This window comes from Lycium barbarum, chromosome 4 (assembly GCF_019175385.1).
Source record: "Lycium barbarum isolate Lr01 chromosome 4, ASM1917538v2, whole genome shotgun sequence".
In the NCBI taxonomy this organism is placed as follows: domain Eukaryota; kingdom Viridiplantae; phylum Streptophyta; class Magnoliopsida; order Solanales; family Solanaceae; genus Lycium; species Lycium barbarum.
The window spans coordinates 27,678,162-27,691,338 of record NC_083340.1 but is presented as its reverse complement, the minus strand read 5'-3'; the positions used below and the strand labels follow the sequence as shown (position 1 = coordinate 27,691,338).

General features: G+C 31.9%; 1 protein-coding gene across 1 annotated transcript; it reads left to right on the top strand.

The window, feature by feature from the left end:
• The first annotated feature begins 8,078 nt into the window (after nt 1–8,078).
• Nucleotides 8,079–8,581, top strand: LOC132637342 (uncharacterized). Its single transcript, XM_060354446.1, has 2 exons — nt 8,079–8,458; nt 8,506–8,581. The coding sequence occupies exons 1-2, from the start codon at nt 8,079–8,081 to the stop codon at nt 8,579–8,581; spliced, it is 456 nt and encodes a 151-aa protein (XP_060210429.1).
• The last annotated feature ends 4,596 nt before the right edge of the window (nt 8,582–13,177 follow it).

Genomic DNA, 13,177 nt, shown 5'->3' with positions numbered 1-13,177 from the left:
TTCTGTGTGTAGTAAATGTTGTGGAAACACGGGGTAGACTACAAAATACTTGTATAAATACAGTGGATAATGTACATATCTAAGCTCTTTCTTGTTTTTGGTTTAACTTCTATACGTAAACAAATAAAAAATTACATCTATTAAGATAGTCCATAAAAAAAAGTGGAAAAAGTTACCTGGAAGATAAGCAATTACTAATTGATAAAAAATTACTCTGTTTACATCAAACTAATTGATGCATCATATGTGTTTATATAAAGAGTTTTTTGAATTAACTATGGTTAATTAATTCATGCTATCATCTCATTAAATCACTTAATTATAAAAAATTAGTATAATTTGGTGCAAATACCGTTCAAACACCATGTTTGAATAGATTTACTCCATTACATTAGATTAAAATATATTAAAAATGTAAAAGATTTTTACACTGTCAGAAAGTATATTACTTAAACTTCTTATTTTTTGGCAAAAATATAGCTCTGTGTACGACAAGTGTTGAATCTATCCACAACAGTTTCTACAACAAATTCACTTCTCGTTATTAAGATATTTTGGAATAACATGTCAAATTGATTGTAGTTTTTGGTCAATGTCAAGACATTTATGGTTGTCGAAAAAGAAAAGACAATTAATGGTTTGTTTGGTTAGGAACTAGTGATTCAAAGGTTTTTTTTTTTTTTTTGGTTTTTCACCCGATATTTTGTACCTGCATTAGAATCCGATTATATTTAAATCTGCGTTGTGTATGGCCAATACTGGGAAAGCGCTCCCTATCAAGAATTTTTCCATACCAAAGGCTTGAACTCGAGACCTCTGGTTAAGGGAGGAGCAGCATTCATCCGCTGCACCACATCCTTTGATGGTAGTTATTCAAATATTACGTGACCGGATTATGATAACGACTAATTAATGATAAAACTATCTAGCGAAAATAGTAACCTGAAAGATAAGCAATTACTAACCCGTAATTTTTTTTACTCATATACGATGTTTACATCAATCTAATAGATGTACTTTACATAAAAGGTCCTTTACTTAATTGTGATTAATTAATTTAAATTATTACCTCATTAAATCACTTAATTATAAGAAATTAGTATAGTTTTGTGCAAATACCGTGCAAACACTGTATGTGAATAAATTTTTACCCAATTATATCAAATGAAAGCATATTAATAACGTAAAAGATTTTTACACCGTCGGAAAGTATATAACTTAAACTTCTTATTTTTTTCGCAGAAATATAGCTTTATGCAGTGGCGGAGCCAGGATTTATGTCAAGGGAGTTCAAAAATATAAAGAAGCCATAAATGAAGAAACTAAGGGTGTTCAACGTCTACTATATATACATAAAAAATAATTTTCACCTTATATATACAGTGTAATTTTTCGCCGAAGGGATGAACCCCTCGGCTCTATCTACGTCCGCCACTGTTTATGCACAAGAAGTATTGAATGTGTTCACCACAGTTTCTCCACCGAATTTACTTCTCATTATTTTGAGTGATAAAAAGATATTTTAAAAGATCATGTCAAATTAATTGTAGTCTTCTGTTAATATTAACACATTTATGGTCCGTTTGGTTGACAACAAGTCCCGAAGATTAGAGTGATCAGATCATAATACATACTTAAATAATAATAAAATTATTTAGTGAAAATGATATAATGTACATATGTAGGATGTTTTTGTTTGACACCTATAAGTAAGAAAAAATTACACTTTCGACAATTGTGCGTAAAAAAAAAGTAAAGTTAGCATCTGTCGCAATTTCTCTACCAAATTCACTTCTCGTTATTTTGAGCGACAAATATATTTTTTGAAAGAACATGTCAAATTAATTGTAGTCTTCCGTTAATATCAAGACATTTATGGTTCGTTTGGTTGGAACAAGTTATCTGAAGATTATAGTGATCGGATTATAATACATAATCATATAAAGATGAAACTATTTGGTGAAAATGATAAAATGTACATATGTAAGATTGTTTTGTTTGACGTCTATAAGTAAAATCAGATCACACTATCGATAATTGTGCATAAAAAAGGTACATGTGCAGGATTGTTTTTATGACGTCTGCAGGTAAAATTTACTCATGTTTGATGTTTACATCAAACTAATAGATGTACAGTATGTGTTTACATAAAAAGTCTTTTACTTAATTGTGATTAATTAATTTATATTATTACCTCATTAAAACACTTAATTATAATAAATTAGTATAGTTTGGTGCAAATACCGTGCAAACACCGTATGTGAATAAATTTTTATTCAATTATATCATATCTAAATGTTTGTGCAAATACAAGTGTTGAATGTATCCACCACAGTTTCTCCACCAAAATGTGCTTCTCATTAATTTGAGGGATACGAAGATATTTTAAAAGAACGTGTCAAATTAATTTTAGCCTTCTGTTAATATCAAGACATTTATGGTCCATTTGGTTCGCAACGAGTTATCCGAAGATTGTAATGATCATATTATAATATATAATTAAATAATTATGAAATTATTTAGTGAAAATGATACAACGTACAGGATTTTTTTGCTTGGCGTCCATAAGTAAGAAAAAAAGATTACGCTATCAATAACTGTGCATAAAAAATAAAATAAAAAGTAAAATTAGCATCCGCCACAATTTTCTGCCAGATTCATATCTCATTATTTTGATCGATAAAAGATATTTTGAAAGAACATGTTAAATTAATTGTAGTTTCCGTTAATATCTAGACATTTATGGTTCGTTTGGTTGGAAACAAGTAATCCGAAAATTATAGTAATTGGATTATAATACATAATTAAATAGAGATAAAACTATTTAGTAAAAATGATAAAATGTACATATGTAAGATTGTTTTGTTTGACGTCTATAAGTAAAATCATATCACAATATTGATAATTGTGCATAAAAAAAGGTAAAATTAGTGTCCACCACAATTTCTCTACCGAATTCACTTCACATTATTTTGAGCAATAAAATAATATTTAAAAAAAACATGTCAAATTAATTATAATCTTCAGTTAATATAAGGACATTTATGGTTTGTTTGGTTGGGAACAAGTTTCGTAAGATTATAGTGATTGAATTATAATACATAATTAAAGAATAATATCTAATGTACATATGTAGGTTTTTTTTTTACGTGTATAAGGAAAAAAATACTATGGATAATTGTGCATAAAAAGTAAGATTAGTATCCACCACAGTTTCTCTACCAAATTCACTTTTTATTATTTTAAGTGATATTCAAAATTGTAACAACTAGACGAGCATCAAACTGCTGAACCACACTATGAAAGTTTGGGAGAGGGTAGTGGATTTGAGAGTGAGGAAGAGGGTGTTTATTTCGGAGAACCAATTCAAATTCATGTAGGGGCAATCGACTACGGAAGCCATTCATCTAGTGAGAAAATTGGTGAAGCAGTATAGAGAGCGGAAGAGAGACTTGCATATGTATTCATTGACCTGGAACAAGCCTACGAAAAGGTCCTAAGAGATGTACTATGGAGATGTTTAGAGGCTAGATGTGTTCCGGTCGCATATATTAGGGAAATTAAGGACATGTATGATGGTGCTAAGAGTCAGGTAAGGATAGTGAGAGAAGACTCGAGACACTTTCTATAGTACATCTTTATTTTGTGTATGTTGTGTGTGTTGTGTGTGTGTGTGGCTTCTTCAATACGTCTTTTTTTCTCTCTCTGTTTCTTTCTCGTTCTCTCACATTGCATCAAAATCAGTAACAGTGTGAGCTTCTCATATACTCTTTCGTTTTTTCTGTGTGTAGTAAATGTTCTGGAAATATGGGATAGATTACAAAATACCTGTATAAATACAGCAGATAAATGATATAATGGATATGTAAGCTCTTTTTTTTTTCTTTCTTTATTGGTTTAAGTTCTATAGATAAAAATAATCCGACCTGCTTTGGCATGCTTTCACTTGAGCAGAGAGTCTATCAGAAACAACCTAGCTCTTAAGATAAAAATAAGGTTTGTGCATACTCAATTTTTCTCAAACTTTATGGGATTACACTGAGTATGTTATTGTTGTTATGGATAAAAATAAAATAGAAAATACAGCTAGTAAGATAATCCATAAAAAGGCAAAATAGTTGTCTGAAAGATAAGCAATTATTAATAGGTAAAAAGCTTATTTATATTCTGTAATCAAACTAATAAATGCACAATACATGTTTACATAAAAAACAATTCTCTTAATTGTGATTAATTAATTTATATTATTGACTCATTAAATCACGTAATTATTATAAATTAATATAGTTTTGTGCAAATACCGTGCAAGCACCGTTTGTGAATAGATTTTTACCCAATTATATCAGATGAAAGTATATTAATAACGTAAAAGATTTTTACACCATCAGAAAGTATATAACTTAAACTTCTTCTTCTTTGACGGAAATATAACTCTATGTCCGACAAGTTTTGAATGTGAAGCGAGAAGAGGTGCACAAAGCATGTCACATCTAGTGTCTAGAGAGTGTGAAGCGACAAAAAGCAACAAGTCCATGCTTTCCATGCTTAACTTAAAGCATGAAGCGCAATTCTTTCTTTTTTTTTTTTAGAAAAACAAAATAAATAGAGACGATAAAATACATAATTAAATAAAGATAAAATTATTTAATGAAAATGATAAAATGTAGAATCTTTTTGTTGGACATCTATAAGTTAAAAAGAAATTACACTATCGCTAGTTGTACATAAAAAAGTAAGTATCCACCACAGTTTGTCTACCAATTTTTTTTTTCACTTCTCATAATTTTGAGCAACAAAAATATACTTTGAAAGAATATGTCAAATTAATTGTAGACTTCGCTTAATATCAAGAAATTTATGGTTCGTTTGGTTGGGAAAAAGTTCTCCAAGATTATAGCGATCGGATTATAATACATAATTAAAGAATATGAAATTATTTAGGGAAAATAATATAATTATCACGATCCAAAAATTTAATAGTCGTGATGATACCTGCACCCAACCTGATAGGCGAATCATAAGCCTTTTTTTAAAGTCATTATTTAACTGCTAAGCGGAAAAGAAATGTGAGAACGAGAGATTATTCATAAACATACTCTTACACTCATAAGCTACGCTAAGTAACAAAATATCACCCCCAAAATCTGATGTTATAAGTGCAAGATCTTCTTTGAAATGACCAAGTGCAACTGTTTAGGAATAGAAAAGACGAAATAACGTATAGATAGAAGGAGTTTGGTCTTTGAAATGACCAAGTGCAACTGTTTAGGAATAGAGAAGACGGAATTAAGTAAATATAGAACGAGTCTAGTGTTTGAAATGACCTAGGGCAACTGTATAGGAATAGAGAAGACAGAATAAAGTACAAATAGTTACATGAAAGATAAACAGTCACTAATTGGTAAAAACTTACTCATATTAGTGTTTAGCTCAAACTAATAGATGCATTATATGTGTTTACATAAAAAGTTTTTTACTTTATTGTGATTAATTAATTTATAATATTACCTCATTAAATCACTTAATTATAATACGTAAGCATAGTTTGTGCAAATACCGTGCAAACACCACAAGTGAATGATTTTTTATCAAATTATATCATATTAAAGTATATTAATAATGTAAAAGATTATTACACCGTCAAAAAATATATAACATAAACTTTCTTATTCTTTGGCAGAACCATGGCTCTATGTACAATATGTATTGAATGTATCCACGACAGTTTCTCCAGCAAACACTTCTCGTTATTTTGAGGAATAAAAAGATATTTTAAAAGGGCATGTCAAATTAAATGTAGTTTTTATTAAAATCAAGACAATTATGATTCGTTTGATTAGGAATAAGTTATTCAAAGGTTGCGTGACCGGATTATGATAACGAATAAATAATGATGAAATAATCTAGTGAAAATGATAATGTATATATGTAGGATTCTTTTTTGTGTTTAACTTATATATGTAAAAAAATGAAAAAAGATAGTTATTAAGATAGTCCATAAAAAAGTAAAAATAGTAACCTGAAATAAGCAATCACTAACAAATAAAAAATTACTCATATTTGATGCTTACATCAAAATAATAGATGTGCAATAGTTGTTTACATAAAAAGTATTTTACTTAATTGTGATTACTTAATCTATATTATTACCTTATTAAATCACTTAGCTATAATAAATTAGTATAGTTGCGTGCAAATGCCGTGAAAACACCGTATGTGAATAAGTTTTCACCCAATTATATCAAATGAAAGTATATTAATAACGCAAAAAAGTTTTACACTATCAGAAATTAAAGTATATAACTTAAACTTCTGCCTTTTTGGCAGAAATATAGCTTTATTACAACTGTTGAATGTATCCATAACAATTTCTCCATTAAATATATTTCTCACTATTTTGAGGGATCAAAAGATATTTTAAGAGAACATTTCAAATTAATTCTGTTTGGTTGGCCACAAGTTACTCGAAGATTATAGTGATTGTTTTATAATTCGCACATCTTCACTCTTTTTCTATTTCAAACTAGGAGGATTGGCATTTGGCCAAGATGTGATCTATCTCTTTCCTTGGTTGTAGTGGAACTTTGGATTCGACGCTTATTTGAGAACTTCCTTATGATCTCATCCACATTGTCCAAGGAAGACGTTTCTTCTTCCAATTCGTCTATTACACCCTGGATTTTGAGAGTTTTTTGTTGTGCGTCCTCAACTAATTGAGCATAAGGATCCCTTCACATATTTTTTTGAGGGTTTTCACTCGCAGAAAAAGATTGTTGAGTTTCGTTGGGATCTTTCCCCGTCCGCGCGTCAGAAGTGCCTAAGCCGCCGGCGCCGGGGGTTCCTTGCTCTTGGTCGGCCTCCCCTAAGGGGGGGCCCCGGGCTGCGGGGTGAAAATGATATAATATACATACGTAGTATTTTTTTTGTTTGACGTCTGTAAGTAAGAAAAAAACTACGCTATCGATAATTGTGCATAAAAAGGTAAAATTAGCATCCTCCATAGTTTCTCTACCAAATGCACTTCTCGTTGTTTTGAGCAATAAAAAGATATTTCGAAATAACATGTCAAATTAATTGTAATCTTCCGTTAATATTAAGACATTATGATTCGTTTGGTTGGGAACAAGTTATCCGAATATTATAGTGATCAGATTATAATTCATAATTAAATAAAGATAAACTATTTCGTGAAAATGATAAAATATACATATGTAGGATTGTTTTGACGTCTATAAGTAAAATGAAATCACACTATCAATAATTGTGCATAGTCTCCACCACAGTTTCTCTATCAAATTTAGTTCTCATTATTTCGAGCAATAAAACGATATTTTAAAAAAACATGTCAAATTAATTATAGTCTTCAGTTAAGATCAAGACATTTATGGTTCGTTTGGTTGAGAACAAGTTATCAGAAGATTATAGTGATCGAATTATAATGCATAATTAAAAAATAATGAAATTATTTAGTGAAAATAATATAATGTACATGTGTAGGTTTTTATTTTTATTTTTTTGACGTATATAATAAAATCTATCGTTTCTACCAAAAAAAACACTATCGGTAATTGTGCATAAAAAAGTGAGATTAGTATCCACCGTAGTTTCCCTATTAAATTCACTTTTTATTATTTTTAGGATATTCAAAATTGTAAAAACTATAAGGGTATCAAGTAGTTGAGCTGCACAGCCTGCACTAAAGTTTGGGAGAGGCTGGTGGAGTTGAGGACGAAGAAGAGTGTGTTTATTTGCGAGAACCAGTTTGGATTCATGTCGGGGCGATCGACTACGGAGAGGAAGAGAGACTTGCATATGGTGTTCATTGAATTGGGAAAATCATACGACAAAGTCCCAAGAGAGGTTCTATGAAGATGTTTGGAGGCTAGAGATGTTCCAGTCGTATACATTAGGGCAATTAAGGACATATATGATGGCGCTAAGGGTCGGGAAACGATAGCGAAAAGAGACCCGGTACACTTTTCAGTAGTGATGGGGTTGCATCAAGGATCAGCTCTTAGCTCGTTTTTATTTGTCTTAGCAATGGATGTGTTGATTTGTCACATTCAAGGAGAGGTATTATGGAGCACGTTAAGGTATTATGGTGCATGTTATTTGCAGATGACACTGTACTGATCAACAAGATGCAGAGCACAGGTAACGCTAGGATGCAGGTTTGGAAGCAGATCTTGGAGTCTAAAGGCTTCAGGTTGCATAGAACTAAGACGGAGTACATAGAGTGTGAATTCAGTGTTGTGACTAGTGAAGCTAACGTAGAAGTGAGGCTTGATTCTCAAGTCATCTCCAAGAGAGGAAGTTTTAAGTACCTTGGGATTATAATCCAAAGTAATGGAGAAATTGATGAGGATGCCACATATCGCATTAGAGCGGTGTGGTTGAAATGGAAGCTCGCTTCTGGTGTATTGTGTGATAAGAAGGTGCCAAAAATACCTAAAGTTAAGTACTTTTATAGAGTAGTGGTTAGACCTATTTTGTTATATGGGGCAGCGTGTTGACTAGTCAAGAACCCGTATGTCCAGAAGATGAGAATTGCAAAAAGGAGGTTGCTGAGATGGATGTGTAAGCTTACTAGGAAAGATATGATAAAAAAGTAAAGTTATTTGGGACAAGGCGGGAGTGGCCTCCGTGGCAAACAAAATGCGGAAGGCGAGACTGAGATGGTTGGGACATGTCAAGAGCAGATGCACAAACGCTCTGGTGAGAAGAAGTGAGAGGATTGAGATAGAGGGCCTCAGCCCTCAGAAGAGGTAGAGATGGGCCTAAAAAGTATTGGAAAAAGGTGATTAGGCAGGACATGACAAGTCTTCAACTTACAGAGGACATGAACCTAGATAAAAGGGTGTGGAGAGTGAAGATTAGGGTAGAAGGCTAGTAGTAAGCTGATACGCGTCTTGTTTTTGCTTACCATAAGTATTAGTATCATTTGCATCTTTTTATTATTTTCGTATTTCTAATTCTTAATTTTCTATTACTACTTGTTGTCTCTTCTGCTTCGGTTATCTTACTATATTCATGTTGTTATTGTATATGTTTTCATAATTTTTGCATATATGCTTTACTTGAGTCTAGAGTATACCAAACACAACTCTTTTACCTGAACAAGGTAGGGATAAGGTTTGTAGAGCCATCAAGATGGGCCAGCCCAATCCAGCCCGCCATTGGGGGCAGGTTTGGTTAAGTTTTTCTAAGCCCATCTAAAATTGAGGCTGATAAGCCCAACCTCCGTCAGCCCTCTAGCCCTCGAGGCTAGGTCGAGGCCGAGCCGTGGGCCAAAAGGCTATTTAATTTTTATTAAAAATTTTAAAAAAAAATTGTGAAAAATAAATAAAAACAAAAAATAGTGATTCCGAATAAGTCTTAGATAGTATCTTGCACAATACTATCTTAATCACTAAGTATAGAAGTTGCATACATGATTAGGATTTAGAATTTAACATTTTACAGAACATTGTGAAAAAAATAAGTAAAAACTAGGAACAGTAAGAACTCAGTAAGCCTTAGTATCTTACACAATAGTTTACTTGTTTACGTTAAATCCTTAATACTAAAATTCCTAATCACCAAGTATAAAAGGTGCATCCATCATGTAAATGTCAAAGCACTTGTTGCCACTTGAAATTGGTTACGCGAATTTACCCAAATTAAAGTGGTAATATCTTTTAAGTGAATTTAAATATTATTAGTTTTTGAACTGTAGTTATTTGATAACATTTGACTAATTATATTTGCGTATGAATGCAGACGAAAATGTAAATGTTAATTAAGACAACTTATCACAAACAGATTCAAAAGCGCTTGACGATGCTTGGTGTTGAATATTATTAAGTTGTCGTAGAATTATGTACTTTCATATAGTCGTATGTTAGAAGTGTTAAAAAATTGGCATACTTATAGGTTTGAATTTAGATTGAAAATATATTTTTTATAAAAATAAAATAAAAAATAAATGGAAAACATGAAGGGCTGGCTCGCCCCAGCCTACGATCCTTCTAGGTTGGGTTGAGCTGACCATTTTAAGGCCCTTTCAAATGAAGGTCCGGCCTGCCCTAACTTATCAAATTCCTTGGCCTGCGAGGCTTGAATTGGGATGACCCGTTTTGACAACTCTAAAGGTCTGCGTACACACTACCCTCTTCAAACCCCACTTGTGAGATTACACTGGTATGCTGTTATTTGTTGTAGTTATTATCAAGACATTTATGGTTCGTTTGGTAGAGAACAAGTTTTTTGAAAACTATAGTGATCCAATTATAATACATAATTAAATAGTGATGAAATTATTTGGTGAAAATGATATAATGTACAAATGTAGATTTTTTTTGTTTGTTTGACGTCTATAAGTGAAAAAAATTACGCTATCGATAGTAACAACAACAATAACATACCCGGTGTAACTCCACAAGTGGCGTCTGAGGAATGTAGAGGTAGGAGACTGTTTCTGAAAGAGACTGTTTCTGAAAGATCCCATGCTCAATCAATGCATATTAAAGCAGATATAAAAGGAGAAGAAAGAAGTAACGAGAACAACGTATTTAAGAGGGGAATCATTGTAAAGTATACATAAAAAGGGAACAATAACCACAACAAAATAAAATGATAACCGAAGCACAATGCACTATCGATAACTGTCATAAAAAAGTAAAATTATTAAACTAAAAGATAAGCAATTGTCAATCACATCCGATTAAAATATATTAATAGCGTAAAAAAACCTTATACCATCAAGTATATATATAACTTTAAAATGTTATATTTCTATATACAACAAGTCTTCGATATATATCCACCACTAAAATGCTTACTTAAAATGTTAGTTGTGTTATTTTTATACGTAATCACATTTTCATACATAGAGTAGAGATCTCAAAAGAATATGCATTTATTATCCTTGCACAAGTAACCCCCAATTTTTCACATTACCAAATCATAATATACTAATTTATACGTAGATGATTTCCTGAACAATGCTATAGAGCATGTCACTTTATGCATTACTAAGTCATGTATATCCCAAATATAATTCAAAAATTTACTTAACAAAAAAATTTAAAACTACATATGCATCAACAGATGTTTATATTTTCTTCGGCATTAATCTGTTGGAGTAATTGATGGTTACTTAAGTACTTTTCGTCAGTCGATAATCAATCTTAACTTTAAATAAATAAAAAAATACTAGTAAGTGGAAGAAAAGATGATACATTTAGTAAATTTTACTACGTCATAGGATAAAATTATGTTTTGTCAATCGTTTTTACCTAATTATTCACAAGTCCAACAAAAGAGCTGCATAAACTTTACCACAACATAATGTCGTGTATTCGTTGTTTATTTTTTATTTCGATATCTTCAATGAAGCGTCAAAGTACCAATTGATAGGAGACATAATTGTTTTTTGTTATATAAAAAATATTGATGAAACCATAAAAGGATTTTAACCACGTCATTTTTTATTGCCTCACATCTTTTAGTAAGGTTGCTATCTCTCCTACATACTGCATTATTTTGGATACTCAAGTTTGTAGGAAAAAAGATGTAAATTGCCAAATTTGTTATTTTCTTTAACGAATCCGGTATTCACGAATTTTTATTGGGTGTCCTCTTTAAGGATCTGTGTTTAATTTGGGTATGTTAAAAAAAAGTAGTGCAAATGCGAATATCGGTTAGAATTTGTGCTGCTCCTTCCTTTTTCTTCCTCATCTTCTTCCTATGTACTATAAAAATTTGAAGATTCATTCTTCATGTGTAGTTGGTTGGATTAGTTAAAAAGCTTGAAAACATGATTGTTAGATTTTGTTGGGCTTGATTGTTGAAGAAGATAAAATGAGTCTATTAAATTTTGATGAATTATTGAAATTAATGCTAGTATGTGTTGGGTATAATATTTGGAGTTATTTGGAGTTAGATTTGAGCCAATTTTGAAGCAAAACGTGTTGGTGAAACTTTTACACAATAAGTTATGGCATGATCAGGTCCGATGGTGTACATGAGCAGGCTCCGTAAGATCCAGTATAACTGAATTAGATACAACAAAATCAAGATTCCGCTTTATCTAATACACTTATAAAATTTAATAGTATGTAAATGTATTCATTTCCTCTGCTGCCATTGTGGTTTTTGGCTAAATTCTAGCAGTTTGTCAGAATTTGCGTACAATCCTGACGGATCTGTTAGGTTTTGTGACAACACAAGTTTTGCCCGTCAATTTGAAATCTTGAGGACTCATTAAGGTTTCACTGCTGACGGTGAATTTATTTTTGCAATTTTTTAAAACGCAGTCAACATTTAAATTATTACTGAAAGTGCAAGAGGGGGGGGGGGGGGGGGGGGGGGTGAATTGTAACTTTTTCGATTTATTAGTCGACTAGGTGATACTAGTAGTCGACTATTACTCCAGTGAATGCTAAAGTAAAATGCAATAAGTAAATGACACCAAGAATTTTATACTGCTTCAGATTCAATGTGAATCCTAGTCCAGTCCCCTTGGATTGCAAGTGTATTCTCTGCAGCTCTTTATGAAAAGTTTGGTACAAGGGTGATTTGAATGAAGCTCCTACGTCTACACTCAAACACTCGTAATCTTTTTGATACAATGCCTCACACACTATACTATGTCTCTCCTTTTTTTTTCTTACACTATAGATCACTCAGAAGTACAATATTTATTAAAAATAAAGTAGAGAGCTTGAGAGAATGAGACTAAGGTATGGTTCTTCTAATTCTGTGAAGTCGCCTTTTATAGTGTTTAGGCTTCCTCACGCAGAGATGTCAACCCAAGGGACTTGATCCTTGAAGAAGGAATTTGTGATCCTATTTCCAAGAATAAGGTTAGAGCTGATTGGTGCGTCTTGATACTTCTTGATGGTCTTTCCTTGTGGATAAACTGTATCTTCAATCAAGAAGATTGTTACACTTGATAGAATATTTCTCCATAAATGCGGCAGATCCTATATTACTCCTTCCTTTTTTGAAGTTGATTTGTACTGCTTTCCGTGGCTGTAAGTATCTCTTTTAGCCACGAAATATATACCATATATTTGTGCCTTGTTGAGGGTTCTGAGGAAGATTCCATGTGCAAGCCCATACGTTTGTTGGGCTTGTGGGCTTCTTGATTCCGTGATTCACATATGTGGACAGCTTCTTGATGGGCAATTCGCGC